At 41.3% G+C, this 18,997-nt stretch overlaps 1 protein-coding gene across 4 annotated transcripts in view; it reads left to right on the top strand.

Moving 5' to 3' along the window:
• Positions 1 to 15,377, top strand: part of LOC142050796 (E3 ubiquitin-protein ligase KCMF1) — a 53,189-nt gene extending 37,812 nt beyond the window's left edge. For all 4 annotated transcript variants that reach the window (XM_075079931.1, XM_075079929.1, XM_075079933.1 and 1 more), the window contains 4 exons: positions 5,198 to 5,299; positions 9,871 to 10,045; positions 12,707 to 12,989; positions 14,740 to 15,377. In XM_075079931.1, the coding sequence (XP_074936032.1) occupies positions 5,198 to 5,299; positions 9,871 to 10,045; positions 12,707 to 12,989; positions 14,740 to 15,001 (822 nt within the window). In that variant the 3' untranslated portion in view covers positions 15,002 to 15,377. The remainder of the gene's footprint in view (positions 1 to 5,197; positions 5,300 to 9,870; positions 10,046 to 12,706; positions 12,990 to 14,739) is intronic.
• The last annotated feature ends 3,620 nt before the right edge of the window (positions 15,378 to 18,997 follow it).

Here is an 18,997-nt window from a genome sequence, read left to right as displayed (position 1 = left end):
TCAGCAGAATGATATCCAGGGTGTCCTTGTCTGGTTAACTATTGTACTATAGGTTCCTAGAAAAATGTGAATGCCTGAAGTGGATTACTTATCACTAATAATTGTGAAGAACTTATTTATAGGTTCTCTAATCTTCTAGCTTTCTTAACTTCCAAGGAATTCTGTGGAAAAAAACCCGAACCTTTTCTCTCCAAGCCTATTAAGGGTGTTGTGTGAAGGAGTGATAGGGGAGGTGGTTTGTCCACCTTTTTAAGACTCAAAGGTATTCTGATCCTTAAATATCTGAAGTGAAACAGTTTACTTCGTGATCAGTTGCACTGTAGGATCATAATTGAACTTAATGACATACTGGAGATCTTTATCATCTCCTTGAGTTTTTCTTTAACTTTGCAACTTTCAAACATAGCATCCACAACTGAAAGTTCCACATTTGGATGACTTTCTTTGGTGGCTTAGTACTGCAATTCTGATTTGCACCACTTGATGTCAGTGATACATTCCTGACACAGAATGTTAAGATTCTAGGTTTTTAAATTTGACCCATCCTTGTTTGCAGCTGTGACTTCCAGAACTCAGCACACAAAGCCTAAATTTGTGATGCTACTCCACTGATTACTGGAAAAGTTTTATGTGTAATAAATAAATTCTTTCCTTTTTGTGAGTCAGTCTGCAACATTGTTATAGCTTTGTTCCAGACAATGATAAAGGACAATACTTTAATCCTTGAATATGACTGTATATGTTTGTGCTAAGTTTTGAATTCAACTTTTGTGTTAAATGTTTAGTATGCAGGCACAAAAAACTGCTTGGGTACCACAGTCTTACTGTAGAGAGTGAAAGGCTAGAACGTTACTAAAGAGGAAAATGGTATGGATTCTAAATGTTTGTGGTGTTAGGCTTTCAAGCAATCATTTCTGTTTGGTTACTGAGCTTGTACCGCTTGTAGTATCCTTGTCTGTCCAAAGATGTGTTTAGATTTAGGTATTTATTTTAAGACCTTTAAGGGGAGTTTACAGGAATGGAATCACTTTAACTTCAGAGTAATTTCATCCCACATCCTGTTTTTCAAACAACAAGTTGAAGAACTTTTCGTCCATTAAATTTTGCCATTTTTATATTCGGGGTGGTGCAGATAGGTTTACTTTCTGCTGATTTTTCTTCAGCATTTGGCATTAGTACATACAGCAACATTAGGTACTTGTGGGCAGGGATCACAGACAGAGGTTGGAAGGGACCTCTGGAGGTCACCTTGTCCAACCCCCTGCTCAGACAGGGCCACCTACAGCCCAGGACCATGTCCAGATAGCTCTTTATCTCTGAGGATAGAGACTCCACAGTCTCTCTGGGGAACATGTGCCCAGTGCTCAGTCACCCTCTAAGTGAAAAAATGTTTCCTGATACCCATGAGGAACTTCCTGTGTTTGAATTTGTGCCTGCTGCCTCTTGACCTGTCACTGGGCACCACTGAAAAGAATCTGGCTCTGTCCTTTCACCTTCCCTTCAGGTATTTATGTACATTCATAAGATCCCCCTGAGCCTGCTCTCTCCAGGCTAAACAGTCCCAGCTTTCTCAGCCTTTCCTCACAGGAGAGGTGCTTCAGTCCAGTAATCATCTTTAGCGCTTTGCTGGACTCTCTCCAATCTGAGCATGTCTCTTGTATGCAGAGCCCAGAACTGGGCACAGTACTCCAGGTGTGGCCTCAGCAGTGCCAGATAGAGGCAAAAGATCACCACCCGTGACAACACTCTTCCTAATGCAGCCCAGGACACCATTAGCTTTCTTTGCCACTGGCTCATGGTCCACCAGGACCCCCAGGTCCTTTTCTGCAAAACTGCTTTCCAGCTGGGTTGCCTCCATTGTGTGCTGGTGCCTGGGTTTGTTCCTCCCCAAGTGCAGGACTTCGTGCTTCCCTTTGTTGAACTTCCTGATGTTCCTCTTGGCCCGTTTCTCCAGCCTGTTGAGGTCTCTCTGAATGGCAGCATGGCATATCAGCCATTCTTCCCAGTTTTGAACTGAACTCTGCCATCTTAAGATCACTGCAGCCGAGGCTGCCTTTGACTTTCCCACCCCTTATGAACCCTTCCTTGTTGGTGAATATGAAGTCCAGCAGAACACCTCTTATCATTGGCTCCTCTATCACTTGCAGGAAGTTACCACTAGTGTACTCCAGGAGCCTCCTGGATTGCTGTCATGCTGTGTTGTCAGGAGGTAATGGGGTAGTGGAAGTCCCCCCATGAGGACCAGGGCCTGCAAGTGTGAGGCAGCTCCTATATCTCTGTAGTGGCCCTGATCCATTTGTTCTTCCTGGTCAGGTGAGCTGTAGACGACCTCCACTATAAAACCATCTTTGCCTGCCTTCTCTTTAATCCCAACCCATAAGCTCTCTATCAGCTCTTCTTCCATCTCCAGGCAGAGCTTCATGTACTCCAGCTGCTCTCTCACATAAAAGGCAAGCTCCTCTTCCTCTTCTAAAGAGCCTGCATCCCTGCATTGCACCACTCCGGTCATGGGAGCCGTCCCACCATGTCTCTGTGATGGCAAGAAGACTGTAGCCCTGCAACTGCATGCAGATCTCTAACTCATCATGGTTATTCCCTGTGCTGTGTGCATTGGTATACAGGCACTTTGGAGGGGCACTCCAGCATGTTGAGGTCCTGGAGAGGAACTCCAGGAGGAGAGTTTGATGGTATTTCCTCGAAGGTGATTGTTTTAATTCTGGATACTTTCATTGAAAATTGTACTGGTATCTCTGGGAGTAGTCATAAGTTCTGTGATTAATTCTCTACAGTTACACGCTAAAAAGAATAAATCATACAATTTTGGTGAGGACTTAAACCTGAGTAATTACCAGTATTACTTGACCAGTAAATATCTAAGGGTAATGGTAAGTGTTCTAAGGCCAGTGCAGAAGAATCTGGCTGTTACTTTGGTGATTGGTGGTGGTGGTGTTGCGTTTCAGGTCAGCCAACTGTTCCAAATATAATGCAGCATTCAACTAGAAGTCTGCTAGCATTGTAAATACAAACATTTTAGGAAATTTCATCAAATGAAATCTTTGAATCTCATTTCAGGACAGAGATACACATTTTCTACTATTACGTGCACTGCAGCAACTTTCTGGCATTTAGTAAGGCAGTAACTAGGCTCCTTGTACAGGAATTTTAAGGACTAGGTGGTTGATACATTGCTGATAAAATTGAGGAGAGCTTTTCTTGCAGTAATGAAATAGGCAATCCGAGGCAGTCTGGATGGTTTCTGTTTCATTCTTGAAGATTACAGTGTCTCTTGTTGAGGTTACAGAAATACTGTCACTTAAAGTGGTTACCTTGTATGTAAATAGGGAGGTAGTGGTAATACAAGCATGGTTCTTGAAACTGGCAGGTATTCTGAGAGTGTAATTGACTTAGGACTTTGCAGTCATCTTTTGGGCATCATTTAGGGTAACACAATGGTTTTTAAATACAAATGGTCATAACTTGAGGAGAAACTTCTGACAATGTTTTCCTTTCATGTGCACTGTTTGTTCACGCTTGTTCTATTAACAATGATTTTTAGCTGTGTCACGCTTAATCAGTGATGCTGCAGTTGGTATTGTGATTTTGCCAGAGCTTATGCTTAACTGCATTTTTATTTGTTTGTAACAATGCTTCAGTACCTTTTCCCAGGCAGAGAGTTCTGAGAAGTTTAGTTCATGTTTAGAATTAGAGTTAGGATACTTGGTTTCCTTTCTTCTCATTGTTACTTATAACTTAACTGATGTTTATCTGAGGACCCTGTCTTTTCAGGCAAATATGCACAGTTCATAATGCCTTTGTCCTGATAGCAAAAGAACTTTGTTCTGCTTTGCTGCTCTCAGAAGTGTTTCTTCTAAGCTTATAGACTTCAGAACCATCTGTCCGATATACATCATGTCATATATCCTTACAGGGTAGCTGTATGATACCTTGGCATAGTTGAGTATTACACTGTGCTGTTATAAGATGTCTCTGTAGTGTTTCAACTTGTATGTCTGCTTGTAGTGGTGAAAAATCTGGGGAGAGGAGTTCTGTGAAGAGAAATGCTGAACGCTCTAAATAAAGGGGAAGGGGTTATAGCAAAAAGCTTTTAAAATGCCTAGTTTTCTGCTCAGAGCTGATAGCTAAAATTACAGTGGTATTAAAGATGTAGCAGCTGCTGTCAAAAGCAGCTGAGATTTTACAGTAAACTTACTTCAAGATGTTGTCCTCACCTCTGTAAGAGCAAGACAGATGTATGTGCTCTTATATAGGTGTTCTTATGTTAATGCCATTGGTCTTTCGAGATCTACTGTCAATAACTTGAGTATATGCCTGAAGAACACTGCGAACCTGGGCTTTATGTTGCAGCTAGAGTTGCTCCATAAAGATAAGACTATTTGACTGTGAGGAACAGAGACACAAATTCATAAACAGTAGTTGCATTTAACTGTCAATGTGCTGTTAATTTGAGCAGTTAACATTGGGGGAAAATTTTTTCTGGAATGGATTTCTTTGTCTGCCGTCCGTAAAACTTCAAAATTAGTCTGCGAAAATACTGTAAAGAAAAATGGAAGGTGCTTTTTACGCTGTCTGTGGGGTCATTCAAAAAAAGAAGTAATAGTTATGGCAATTGTAATGGCATTGTTTGTCTATTTTATTTAACGTGGTGTTTTGGTTTAAAAAAAAAAAGCCAAACCAAAGGCAGATGTCAGTGTGTTCTCCCAAAATACTGTTGTGTAGATATATGGAGAACAGCCCTTCTCTGCCAAACCTGCAGTTATGCACTGCCTGGATGTGTGGTCTTAGTTTTATACTTCGGCAAATACTTACATGTGGTTTCATTCTGACTCCTTTGCTGGGATGAGTGTCAAGCAGGCAAATTGTAATCCTGTGTAATCAGAATGTACTGTCTGCAGCAGAATTGGCATATAAAGACTAATTTTCAAGACATTGCAAATTGAATTTGAAAATTCTAGCTTTGGTTTCTATACCATTCTGAAAATCATAAAGTAAAAGATGTCTAAATGTTTACACTTGAATACATTTTCTGGGGTTCTTGAATATATTGCTGTCCAGGTGTTTGTGAATACCTAGAATGTGATTTTAAACCATAAGAGTCAATGTCTAATTATTGACTCAATGATAAGAGTTCTGTTTTGTGTAAAATTTATAAAGTTTTTTTCTTGCTTTCTCATTTCAGATTTGTCCAATATGTGCAGCGTTACCTGGAGGGGATCCGAATCATGTCACAGATGACTTTGCAGCTCATCTTACACTGGAACACAGAGCTCCTAGAGATTTAATATCCTTCCCAAGTTGAGGCAAAGAGGCTAAACTGTTTCATAAAATAGCTGTGATGATTTGTTTAGATTTTTATAGTCAAAGGGTCATACCTCTGGTTTTCCTGGAACTTAAGTTGCTGAAGATCTGTATGTCAAAACAAAAAAGGTTCACCTGCTAGTTTTAAAAAAAATATAAATACCAGATTGTGAACAGGCTGTAGGTATACTTGACACAGTCCTTTGCTCTAACAGCAAACACATGTAAAGAACTTTGACATTGAGAGGTTTTTCCACCTGCACTGTTGTTTATCCTGCCTGATCATAGTCTTGATGCTGATTTATGTATCCAGATTCAGTAGTGTGCTGTTTAGTATTTGTGACATGAAGATGGTGATCTGAGGATGATTTGAGCTTAGCTGGTTTTGACGAACTATTTCAAACTTGCTTAAACTCATTTAACTTCTTTTAACACCATGTTTTAATAATATAATTTCATAGTGTTACTAACATGTTGTAATATAACTCAGAAAACTTCCAGACTTCCCAGGAAGTAGGATGTTGTGTTTCAGCCACCTTAGTAGCAGGTTATGCAGATTTTCTGAACTTAATGGCTGAAGGGCTGGAATTATTGGGGTTTTTTATCCTTACTCTAGGAATAATTTTTTAATTCCCCCTGTTCCCCCGGATTAACTGATGAAATATATTTTGGTGTGGGCTTTTTATTTAATAACATGCAGGCTATGTAGCCTACCTACAGTAAATAATCTCTCTGAAGTCTCATTTCAACAGACAAAAAGACTACATACTTCGACAGTGGCTTTTTGTTTAAAGCTACTGGAGTAAAAAAAAAAATCCCAGCCCTGACAAGTGGAGTTTCTTACACTAACAGAAGGGAGACAGCCTTTAAGGACCTGGAGAAAAAGTCTTACGAGGAGAGGCTCAGGAAGCTGGGGTTGTTTAGTTTGGAGAAGAGGAGGCTGAGGGGAGACCTTACTGCTCTCCACAACTACCTGAGAGGAGGTTGCAGTGAGGTGGGTGTTGGTCTCTTCTCCCATGTTACTAGTGAGGAAATGACCTCAAGCTGTGTCAAGGGAGGTTTAGATCGGATATTAGAAAAAAATGTTTTAACTGAAAGAGTGGTCAGGCATTGGAACAGGCTGCCCAGAGAGGTGGTGTAGTCCCCATCCCTGGAGGTGTTCAAAAGTGTGTAGATGTGGCACTTCAGGGCATGGTTTAGGAGGCGTGGTGGTGTTGGGTTGACAGCTGGACTTTGATGATCCTAGAGGTCTTTTCCAACCTTAATGATTCTATGAGATGGCTCCACTTCAGTTATGGTTGTGTTTTACTGCATTCAAGTTTGTTAGTGTTAATACAGCTTAGGGTCAGGACAGACCAACTGCACATGGTAATTACTACACAATAATTGGATCAGTGTAAAGGAGTTCAGGCGTTTATTGGCTCTGTGAAGGAGTAACTAATAACACAAAGAACACTACAAAGTTAGGTACAGCAGTTATCTCTACTTCATCTTTATTTGTGCACATGAGCAGGGCTCTTGGCAGTCATGACAAGCAGGATGCTGAGTACAGCAACTCTGACCGTGGAAGCTTGGTCCCAGGCATCCAGGGAGGCCCTCCACTGTCAGGTGTCCCCCAAGGCAGAGTCATGCTATCTTCTCTGTCTGGTGGACATGGGATGAGATTGATGAGGGGAGAGCATCTTCCAGACCATAACTATGTAGCAAAGTGTGGGCCTCCAATATTGGCCTGGGAGTTTAAATTTTCCCAGCTACAGAGTTAAATTAATTTCCTACTGAAATGAAGATGTTTGATTGGAGTTTATGCTTCTGCAGCTTTTTCTCTGCCTCCAGTATCAGAGATGCCACAAGATGACTTTTAATTTGGGAATGTTAGAGCCAGAAAAATAAATATTTTCAAATACAGAATAAGGCTTCATGGACCTTTCTTGGATATATTTTGGGACTAGAAATGGCCTAGGAAAGAATAACTGTCAAAGTGAGGGAGCTGTTAGAAAGCTGGTCTCCTATACCATTATATTGCTGTTCTAAACATCTTCATATGAAGTTAAAGCTGTACAGAACTCTGTGCTTTATAACAGCCTTCATGTACAAAAAGGAGAGAGGGGCTCTTTGCTTGCACTTTTTCTAGAGTGAACATTTCTGTTACAGTTTGAGTGTGTGTATATTATGTATATTAAATAAAAAAAAATACTTCTATTATTGGGTCTGCTAGAGTTCAAAGATGAGGCCACTGTCAGATGTATTGATTAGTCATGCGTGCATTATTTTGGTTTTGTTTTTATGTCTTTTTTTTTTCTTAGGTTGTCCCAGAAGGCTGCATGTGTTTCTTGTTATAAACCTTGTGCAGCCATTTCCAAGTAAGTCCTTTATTCCCACAAGTCTAGGGACAGCTCTTGAAAGACCAGTTTCTTACTTTAGCAGGAAAATATTTGAAAATTCATTGAATACAGCTTTTCAGCAATCATACAAATAGTTCTCACCTGGCTATTCACTTCTGTTTGTCACAAGGTTTACACATGTTTTTCTTACTCTAGCATAGCTGGTAAGACTTGGGTGCACACTTAGCTAGGACTTAGAGTGACGTTTGTTTCAGAATCATAGAATCATTAAGGTTGGAAAAGACCTCTAGGATCATCAAAGTCCAGCTGTCAACCCAACACCACCACGCCTCCTAAACCATGCCCTGAAGTGCCACATCTACACACTTTTGAACACCTCCAGGGATGGGGACTACACCACCTCTCTGGGCAGCCTGTTCCAATGCCTGACCACTCTTTCAGTTAAAACATTTTTTCTAATATCCGATCTAAACCTCCCTTGACACAGCTTGAGGTCATTTCCTCACTAGTAACATGGGAGAAGAGACCAACACCCACCTCACTGCAACCTCCTCTCAGGTAGTTGTGGAGAGCAGTAAGGTCTCCCCTCAGCCTCCTCTTCTCCAGACTAAACAACCCCAGCTCCCTCAGCCGCTCCTTGTAAGACCTGCTCTCCAGACCCTTTACCAGCTTTGTTGCCCTTCTCTGGACACACTCCAGCACCTCAATGTCCTCCTTACACTGAGGGGCCCAAAACTGAACACAATATTCAAGGTGTGGCCTCACTAGTGCTGAGTATGGGGGTAAGATCACTTTCCTACTCCTGCTGGACAGTGTCAAAATACTTTAAAAGCTGCAGTTAGGATACTTATCCCACAGTCCTGTGTCTGCTTGAAAAGTCCCCAGATACTGGCCTTTTCTACCAGGTCTAGTTATGAACAGCTTGCCAAACTACATGGGGGCAGCAGTCCATCTAATGCATTATCTCTTCTCCAGCAGTATCCAGTTTTAGTACACTCAGAGGTCCAAGGCACTCTGTGCTAGGTAAAGTGTGTTCTGTGTCAGCGGAGATTCTCCTCTTACACCCTAGATATTAAGTGTTTTGCACTGTAGCATAACTGATAGGTTTGAGAGAAGCAAATATTCTGTAAAATCTTTTCATTATAGCTACAAGTTATTTCTTGCCATGAGTTGTCATTTCTTCCAGTCTTAAGTTTTTGACCTCCATGACATCCTGAGGTTCTGCATTGTAACTGTGTTTCATGAAAAGTAGGTTGGACACTACTCTTATACAATAATGGACACCATATCAGTGGTAAGCATACTGTTACAAAAATAAAGAACATGGGAGGTAGGAGGATCTAAGCTAAAAATATAGTCACAGGAAAAAAATATTCAGGCCTACACTATTTCATTTTGCACTAGTGAAATATACTAGTGATTTTTTAAATAAAAGGAAGCTTTACCTAGACTGTCTTAGAGGAATGAATGTTAACAATGTTCTGGCAAAAATAATATTTAAATAATTTCTTGATTGTCTCTTATGAAAAAATGTTTAAAAGGTATGACTTGAAATATAAGCATCTGATATGGAGAAGTGGAGGAAAATGGGAACGTGAAAGGCATTGTCATAACTAGGATTAGTGGTATTTCTTTGGCTAAAAGAGGAAAGGTAAGAGAAAGGGGTGCAATGAAAGTGCTGAATACTCTGGAAGCCTGCAGTTCTTAAGGATGGAAGTGATGAAATTTCATTTCTTGGATAAAAACATGAAGTACAAAAGTCAAAAGGAATACAGTAATTATGTACTTTTGATGGGAACGGCAATAAAGTTTTTATTATTTTCAATACATAATATGAGAATTGGAGAGGGAGAATAAAATCCCTATGTCTCTGTAATAAGTTTGGCTGGACATGTGTTTGTCGGTTTTCAGATTACTTGAGTAGAAAACTTTGATCTTTAAAAAACCGAAGAAATTAATCCTGATGTTTCTTTGACATCATAAAAAGCTGCAGAATTATGGGAGTTTGGTGTACACAGCACTGCGTATCTTGAGTTCAGATGAGTAAGTCTGATTTGCACCATAGCTATGGGTACTGTAGCTTTGCATCAGAAGTTGAATCGTTATTTTATGAATGAAGAACAGCATGCACCTGAGTATTTCACCTATCGAATGTCCTTGTCATTTAATACTACTCAATGCCGAACAGTTGTTTTCTTAACTTCTTAGTTACGATGAATCCAGTGGTGTTCGGCACGTACGCAGGATGTTCCACCCGGGCCGGGGTTTGGGAGGCCCCCGTGCACGTAGGTCAAACATGCACTTTACTACCAGTTCCCCTGGTGGGCTTTCATCTTCTCAGAGTTCGTATTCTCCAAGCAATAGAGAAGCCATGGATCCTATAGCTGGTAAGAGTTGTAACCACAAATTTTACACAGAGGAAGTAAAATTTAAGATTACAATAGTTGCCTTGCTTTCCGTTGTTATGAAGCTGCGTGTATAGATATGCTGCACAGTGCAAGTGTCATTGATGGCTGCTTGCAGGTGAGCCGTGTACTTGGCTGGGTTGTCACAGGACCAGTGCCTGGAGATGCTGAAGCTAAACCACTGCCTGTAGCTTGTGCTTCTAATTCTAGACAGTGTAAGGTTTATTCCTAAATCTAATCTATGCGCAGGTGTCGTGTATTGTTACAAGTTATCACATCAAACTTCCATCACCTACTTTAGTGTTTCTCATTTTAGCTTGCCGTGTGGATAAAGGTGTTAATGGAGGAGAGTATCTGTCTCAATGAAGATTAAATTAGCTAAATTTTAGTATTAATGGCCATATAAAATATATTCTGTTTGCATTCAGACTGCTGTTTGAATGCCAGATTTGCTAATGTAATGCTAGTTTTATTTTTTTTAGGTGTACTTGTTAATTCTTATATAAATGTACTGTTGCAAGTATTTGCAGTGTATTTTGGTCAAGTTTAGGAAAACTGGGGAGGGGGGTGAGGGTCTCACTTTCAACACCAGAAAATAATGAAGATGTGTCTTTAGGATTCCCAGGAATAATTTTCTTGGTGTATGGTTAGCTTTGATGTGAAAACACCTTTTTTTACAGGAAAGAAAAAACAGAGAATGAAGAAAATTCTGAAAACAAATATAACTTTACCTAAGGGGAAATGTAAACATTTTTATGTGGTGGTCTCTGATATATGGCAGTAAGTGTTAGGGAAACCTCAGAACTTCTGCTGTAATCCACCTTTGGATGCCAAGAACGCATAATGATTAAGCTGGAGCTTCGTACTAACATGTTGTGACTTCACCAGAGGGAGTTAGCCAGCCAGCCAGCCAGCTTAATGATGCATTGCCCCTGAAAGGGGAGCTGTGGCTCCAATACCTTCCATAAATCTTGGTCTGCTTGCCTGCCTTCTACTGGCTCTGGTGCTCTGCTGGCCTGCTGTGACCTGATTTAATTCATTTAATTAGCTGGGAAGAAGTACCCCAATCAAGAGAAGAAAATAAGTTAAGTGAGGTCACAGGAGGGTCTGAAAAGGATTAGAATTTGTTCAAGGAGGGAGGATGTTTGTGAAGCCTCCAGTGCAAGACCTCGTCTTTCTCTTACAAGGGCTGCTAGTGCGGCTCAGTTAAATGTGGAGTGGCTGCTGAGGGTTGTTTCCAGCCTCACAAGCCTTCCCAAAGCAGCATTCAATGTGGGGTAAGATGGCATTCTTCTCAGTCTCTTCCTTTGTGGTGGAAGCTATGTTTTTGCATTTAGAGTTCAGTCACACCCTGAGCTGTGTGTCCTTCCGGTATAGGAAGTATAAGACTGTCTCGAGCTCCCATCTGCTTCTGAAATATTGTTTTGCTATACTTTAAGCGTTAACTTATGCTTTAACTTACAGTGAGAATAAATGCATCTAGATCTTGTCTGGAAGTTTGATATGTCTTCCTTTTTACTGGAGTAATAAATAGGAAAGACCACCAGAATTTTTCTGTTTAAAATAAGTTTATTGCATCTGTTAAATTTTTTAATTTTTTTCCCCTCCCTGTGGTGTTTTCTAGTAATTACAATGGAATTAGAAGTTGTTCAATCTTGCTATTGCTATCAGTACTGGTGATAATGACTTGACCATCCTGAGTTCCTCACATGGAAAACAACTGCATTTGGCTTTATTCCATCAAAGAAAGCCTTATTTAGAAGGATTGTATTTTGTTAATGCAATGGAAAGAAAATTGTCATGACCTGTACAGTAACTTTGTAACATAGAGGTGAAGGGCAGGAGCAATATTGTCCCCCAGTTCCTCTGCCCTTTCATCAACTACAGCAAGCAGGTGATGAAAGAAGTACCTTCCACACAGGGTGTAGAAGAGAATCTATAGTAATAGACAGAGCAGTAATTTGCTGGTAATACTTAATTCAAAAAAGTCTTTGTGGATGAAACTTGCTGTAAGCATTCCTTTTCTCTGAATTGGAAGACTTATGGACTAAGGACAGAGGTTTTTTTTAAGTGCTAGTCCTCCTTTTTACTTCTGGCAGAAATAAAAATTCTTACAGCAAAAATGCTTGACCACTTCAGTTTTCATGTGAGGAAATACTTCACTTTTTCTTAACTAAATATTTCTCTCTCCATTGCAGCACAGCTTCCCTCTGAGATATTGGGAAGGTGAAGCCTGTATCTTGAGGGAACATTTTTTGAGAGGAAAATAAAATCGCCAACCAAAGCCAAAATGAAGTAGTTCCTTAGTCAATTGCTATTTTGACTTGAAGTGTCAAGAGAGCTGCTGCAGAGGACATAATTTGCCAGGCAGCCTTTGTAGATTGGCTCTCCTGTTATTTTGAAGGCATTAATCTTTGACTTCTTATTTGGAATAAACCTGCCATCAGTGAGTCTCAAATCTTCCCTTTGAGACATTGAATTCTAGGGCTTTTTTCAAGAGCTTCATGTGCTTCAGCATTTTTTGTTCTTTGATTTTATTGATTGAAAAAAAGAATTGGTGCACTGGAATACAGGGTGTATTCATTGTACTGTGTAACGCTCATTTTAAGATCTTTCATTGTAGAAACTTTCTCTTTCTGGCAGAGCTGTTATCTCAGCTATCAGGTGTGAGGCGTTCTGCAGGAGGACAGATCAACTCCTCTGGCCCTTCTGCATCTCAGTTACAGCAGCTGCAGATGCAACTGCAGTTGGAACGGCAGCATGCACAGGCAGCAAGACAGCAACTGGAGACTGCACGCAATGCGACTAGGCGCACCAACACGATCAATGTCAACACCACTTTGACACAATCTACAACAACCACCAACACATCTAACACAGAAAACAGTCAGCAGACTATCCAGAATTCCCAGTTTCTTCTTACAAGGTAACTTGTTCTTTGTATTTACATGTATTTACCTTCTAACGTTTCTGTTTGCCTTAGTCCTGATAGAGACACAGAGTTCAGTGAAACTTAGTGTTTGGAGCTAAGCACGTGCCCTAGTAAGGCAGGTTCTGATCAAATATATCCCAGAGTTAACAGGCTAATTGATCATGCAGAATATATTAATGATATACGTCAACAGTGATCACAAAATGTGTAATATATAAAACCATCTTCGTCCACATTTCTAGTATGAAAGTAAAATTGGTAATTTAATATCCAGGAGTAGCAGTTTATAGCTGGCTCAAAGGGAATTATTCTGCTCTTGGAAAGCCAGCTCCAGGAGCTGGCTGCAGAAATATCTGGTGGTGGTCCAGTGTTTGCAGAAAGCAGAGGCAGTCTCACAAGAGCGCTGTACTTTCCTCATGCACCTAGGAATGCATCAGACTCAAAAGAATTAGACTTTTGAGTATGGATGTCTGCAACCTTGAAAAGGAGGCTGGTTTTGGCTGAATAAGTTACTTATGACTCCAGGCAGGGGGCTTCTGCCAGATTCCTCCTCAAGTCTGTAGCCAACATACTGAGCTTTTGTTTGCATTTGTAACATCTTTTCAAACCTACTGTCTGTCTGCTCCTAAGAAATGGGTAAACATCAGTTGCTGCGCCTCAACTTCAAGAGGAACAAAAAGAATATTTCTTAACTAAATTGTGCTTGTTAGCCCTACTACTTCTGAAAAAACAAGTGCATTTCCAGTGATACAAGCCTATAGACTTGAGCTGTAAAGGAGAGGGAGAGAGTCAGAAGATAGTATTGTTTAATGGGAAAATAATCTCTAGTAAAAGCTGAAGGTTGAATAGTATATTAATTGTTTTAAAGACTGGATAACAAAGCAAATAAAGGATGCCGATAATTAACAGAATACTTACCTGGTTCAGAAATCATACTTAGATTCCAGGGTTATTTCAAAGAGGTTATTTCACCCACCATGTTGTTCCAGTTCTTTTAGAAGGCTGCCTGTTGACCTGAAATAAAAGCTTTTCCACATCTCCCCTGCCACGCACCCCAGACATACTCTTGTTTGTCTGTTTGGTATTGTCACAGACTGTGGGCATTTTAACAGCTCCTGTGTCAGGAAACCTGGATTTGAGTCAATCTTATTTTTATGTAAATGCAAGGCAATACTATGCGACATCATTCAGTCAGAAACTCGTTTTATTTGAGAATCTTAATCAAAGTACCTGCAAGTGTCACAGATTGCGGCTTTCAGAGTTGGAGTGAGCAGTTTCCTTGCCGATCAAGGCATACGCTATAACGTGGGAGAAGTGGTGGAATGAGTGATCTGTCATGCTTTGGGAATCACTGGGCTTTACACATGCAGTAATGTATTTTGTGGCATAAGTGATCTTAGAAGTTGACCTAGAATCAAAACAAGGCACTTAATGAGTGTCTACACATAAAAGCCCTCCCTAAAAGCCTCCTGAAGAGCAGGAAGATGCAGAAATAGTTTTTTTATTTTCCTATAGCTTTAGGCCCCACTACGAATGCTGTTGTAGTGACAAGGAAAGGGTGGTCTGTTCAATGCGTGCCTGTTGTACCGGAGGTTGCCAGGGCTGTACACGCCAATGAAGGGCAATCAGGAGTGGTTGCCCTGAGGGTGTAGTTTTCGACTGCCTTTTAGTGCCTGTCAGTAGTGTCATCGGTGTAGTGGGCTTTCACCAACTGCCTGTCTTCTCTTCCCTTGCTGCTGTACAGGTTGAATGATCCGAAGATGTCGGAAGCAGAGCGTCAGTCAATGGAAAGCGAACGGGCAGACTGCAGCCTGTTTGTTCAGGAGCTTCTACTGTCCACTTTGATGCGGGAAGAAAGTTCCTCCTCAGATGAGGATGAGCGGGGGGAGATTGCAGATTTTGGTGCTATGGGCTGTGTAGATATTATGCCTCTAGATGTTGCTTTAGAAAACCTAAATTTAAAAGAGAGTAATAAAGGAAACGAGCCTCCTCCACCTCCTCTTTGATGACATCCCACTTTGCAGACAATGTCCTCTGTGCTGTATTTGCCAATGAAAGTGGACAACAACTTATCTTGGGTTTGTTTTGGTGATTGTAATTTCAGGTCTGTCACTCTTGTTACATTGTGTACATTGAAAAGAAAGAGAGAAAAGATATATATGATAATCATTTCCACTTAACTAATTTTTACTTCTAGCAGGTAAATGTAGGTTGCAGTGCGGAGCAAAACGCTCTGCCCTGTACCTTGACATGCAAAAGGCTCTCCTAATACTCCACATTCAAACTGAAGAGGAAAAAAAAAAAATGAAAAATCTCTAATGAAGCTGCTGTGTGTATTTATGAATATTAATGAATAAAAACTGCTTGGATGGTTTACCTTAACTACTGCATGACATTTTTTGCAGCGTGCATGAGTGCTAGTGACCTTGTCATTTAAAAATTTGAATACAAGGAGTAAAACTATAAAACCCAAAGCTTTCCCATTATTCAAAGGTTATGTGACAAAAAGGTTAGTGCTGAGCAGCAGTTTGTGGCCACAAAGTAGCTTTTGGATAATATGTGACAGAATGACATCTCTATGAGCTGTTCCCGCACAGGATGGAAGCTCTGCAGTGGGATACATTGTCGTGACCAGGGTGTGGCATTTTGCTGTATGTGACTATTATGTTGCCCTGATATCCATCACTTCAGTGTGGAGTTGAACTTCATTTTACACATCTGTAGGAGACACAACAGTAAGGCCACTGCTGGAAGCTACTGCAAGGGGCTTTTGTGTGCCCTAAAATCAAATGATGTTCACTTTTGTTGAAAGTTTTTCCTTTTTGTGGTTGTTAAAATTTTTTTAATTGTTAAATATGTTTTATTCAGGTGTAGACAATTCATATATTCACTGTGTTTAAAAAAAAAAAAGTTAACCTGGATCATGTTGTCTTAGTTTAAAAAGCCTTTCACAGTCTCAATCATATTTTGAGTTATTTATGTGTTTGCTTCCTAGTTTGCAGAGACCTGTCGGTATCAGGAGAGCTTGAGGATTTGGATTCCCAGATTGTCAGGATATTACAATTGAATTCTTAATGCTAACTTTAGCACCTTTTATTTATTGTTTCTTTTGGTTATTTTTGCTGATTTAAAAAAGTTTGAAAAAGCCTTTTAGTCGAATCGTGCCACCTACACACCTATACTGTTAACCCCACTGGTTTGGAAAAAAATGAGAGTACAGTGTTCTTGTGCATAGAAGTTCATAAGAGCCCCAAGACAAGGACAGAAGGGGTATGTTTGGTTTTGGCTTTCTCTTCCCCAACCCCCTCCCCCCCAAACCACACACCCACCCCCCCCCTTTTGGTGGTTTTTTTGAATGTAAAGTTAGATTATAAAAACAAAAGTGCACACAGCTTCTGATTAAAATTTTAACTAGGCTTATATCATAATGGTGTCTTTCCAGATCTTTCTCACTTCACCCTCTCTCTCTTTCTCTGTATCCTTCCATCTCTGCAGCATTGCTAGTGTTTTAGAGTAAATTTACAGACTTGAACACCAGATGGTGTTCTCAGCAGAACTGTGACGTGTATGCTAATCCAAAATAACAGCAGCAAAAGAAGCAACCCCATAGACACAAGTTTAACTTCCATTCCTTTCTTTTTTTTTTTTTCTTTTAAATCCTGATGGTTTCCACGTAGAGCAGTTCTAGCTTTGTTTTCTTTTAGTCTCTGCAACAAAAAATGTTTCAAGGGAAACTTTACGTGAGGCCTCTGGTTATCCTGAGAGTTAACCCCAGTAGGGACTTTTTTTATTGATTGTTGAGGATTTTAAACAATTTTTCAAGCTGTAGTCTTTTCAAACACATCTTCTGCACATTACAATAAGACACACGGTTCAATAAAGCATTTTCAAGACTGTTGTTCAGTTGATTTTCTTTGGTTTTGATGTATTATCCAGACAGTTTCGCTCCAGATATTTCTGCAGCTATGTTTAGTTCCAACTGTAGACAAAATCAGTTCATGTAGAAATCTTGGGTCATTTACATAAACATGCTTTAAAACCACGTGCTTTGGCAGGTGATGGAATACATAATCTTAACCTCTTCACAGGTGGGTGAATCCAAGTTTCCACAGAGCAAGACGCATTTAAAACAGGCTCTTCCCCGTGTGGTGCCTGGCGGGGATCCAGAGGAGACTTGGGTTGCATGACTTCCGCACTCCTCTCCGCTTGTTTTGAAGAGGATGCCAACCAGTGTTATCTATGTTTATTTAGAGACTGAATATATGCTGACTTGGATTTAAAGGTATTCTTGGGCATCACATTAACTCTGACAAATCTTCAGTGGTTTGAGGTTTTTTTTAGGTTTAGGAATAATGTGAAATGGCTGCTAGGAAGGTGTTTGTTCCAGTAGCCTGGCAATTCCTATTGGCAGGGAAGTGTTTTTCCTTTGCAGAAAGGAAAAGTATTTTGGGGGATATTTCCAAAGCATTTCTTTTTATTTTCAAGGTGCTCTGGGCTACAATGAAAGTAGCCTTCAGGAACTTGGCAAGAGAATCCTGTCAGGGGTTATTGCCTTTTCCCTGTGAGGGGACAGAAAAAAACAGAACAACCAAACCACATCCCAACATGGAAGACGAACACCACCTGTTCAGGAAAGGGTGCCTGAGTGCTTAGCACTTGTAAAATTCTTGGAGTGTAGGGAAACCTGTATCAGGCGTGTTCGTGAGCTCTTGGTGCAGCTGGTGGGAGCCCTCACGGCGGTTCTGGTGCGGAGCAGGGGCTCCCTGAGGTGCGGGCTCACAGCGGGGCTGGCTCGGGTCCCAGGCTGCCTGCGAGGGGCCGGTGGCCGGCTGGGTGTTGTGCCTGCGCACTGCTCTGGCGCGGCGTCCCCCCGGTAGTGTGCCAGGGGCTGTGTCATCTCTGACCGTGCTGTCGGCGGACAGCGTGCCAGCCTTCGTTCTGGTGTCACTCTTCAGCCAGCAAGAGCTGCCAAAGAGCCTTTTGGGGAGGGGGAGCAGGCAGGCAGAAGGGCGTATAGCCACTGTCGGTATTCTGTAGCGGTTGAAGGGATACACAGACTTGCTTGAAGGTGTTGGGGAACAAGTCCCAGTGGCCTGTGGAAAACTTAGGTGGAATTGCACCCTATTACGTTTGTAACCTGGGATCTGCTTTAATCATGGGCCTGCTATTTTTTGGTGGTTTGGGTCAATGCCAAAGACAGACGCACATTTTAAAAGGTGGTGCGATAAGTGAAAATGCATGTTAGCTTTCCACCACCTCGACTTTTACTTATGGTGGTTAGGACTGCCTTCATCAATTCCCTGGGATGTTTAGGGGTTGGTGGCGTGTTGTGTTTTGGGGTCTGGTGGTTTTTTTTCCCCTTCCTCCATCCTTATTCCAGTAAGTGTTCGTAAGACCTTCCTTTTCGGCCTGGGGTTGTGCACCCAGGTACCTTGTGGACGTTGTAGCCTGGCCAAGAAGCCAAACTTCTAGATGCCTCAAAACGGCAGAATGTGCACACACTTGTCTTGGGAAGGAGTAATGGCAATTTTCTGTTACCAGGAGGCAGAGCTGTTCCACTGCCTCCTGGGGCTCTCGGCAGACCCAGATCAGGGAAGCAGTGGATACATTTGGTATGTGACAATTTCTCCAGTTGCATCACTTAACCTTCCCGTCCTCTTCGCTGACATACCTGACCATCACTTGTGGCTCTGTCTGCTTTGCCAAATAAATGGGACACTTTTTGCTGTTTTGAGGCCATTTTATTCTTTTGGCTCCTAAGGAAAAGGAACTAAGTACATGTGCCTAGCGCTGGTGGAAACCCCTCTGCTGTGCTGAAGCGAGCCTGGCACTGCCCCCTCCTTGGCAGTCCTGCAGTCCTTGCAGCCGTCTCCTGCTGCCTCCCTGCAAGTGCGCTGCTGGCTCCTGCTTGCAGAGCACAGTGGATGGATACACATGGGCTGGGCTCTGCTTTGTTGCACAAAGGAACTCAAGACAGGCCTATGTGCACAAAGGTTTATTTG

Source organism: Phalacrocorax aristotelis, chromosome Z (assembly GCF_949628215.1).
Source record: "Phalacrocorax aristotelis chromosome Z, bGulAri2.1, whole genome shotgun sequence".
Lineage (NCBI taxonomy): Eukaryota > Metazoa > Chordata > Aves > Suliformes > Phalacrocoracidae > Phalacrocorax > Phalacrocorax aristotelis.
Note: the sequence above shows the minus strand (reverse complement) of the source record. Positions and strands in the feature narration are given on the sequence as shown.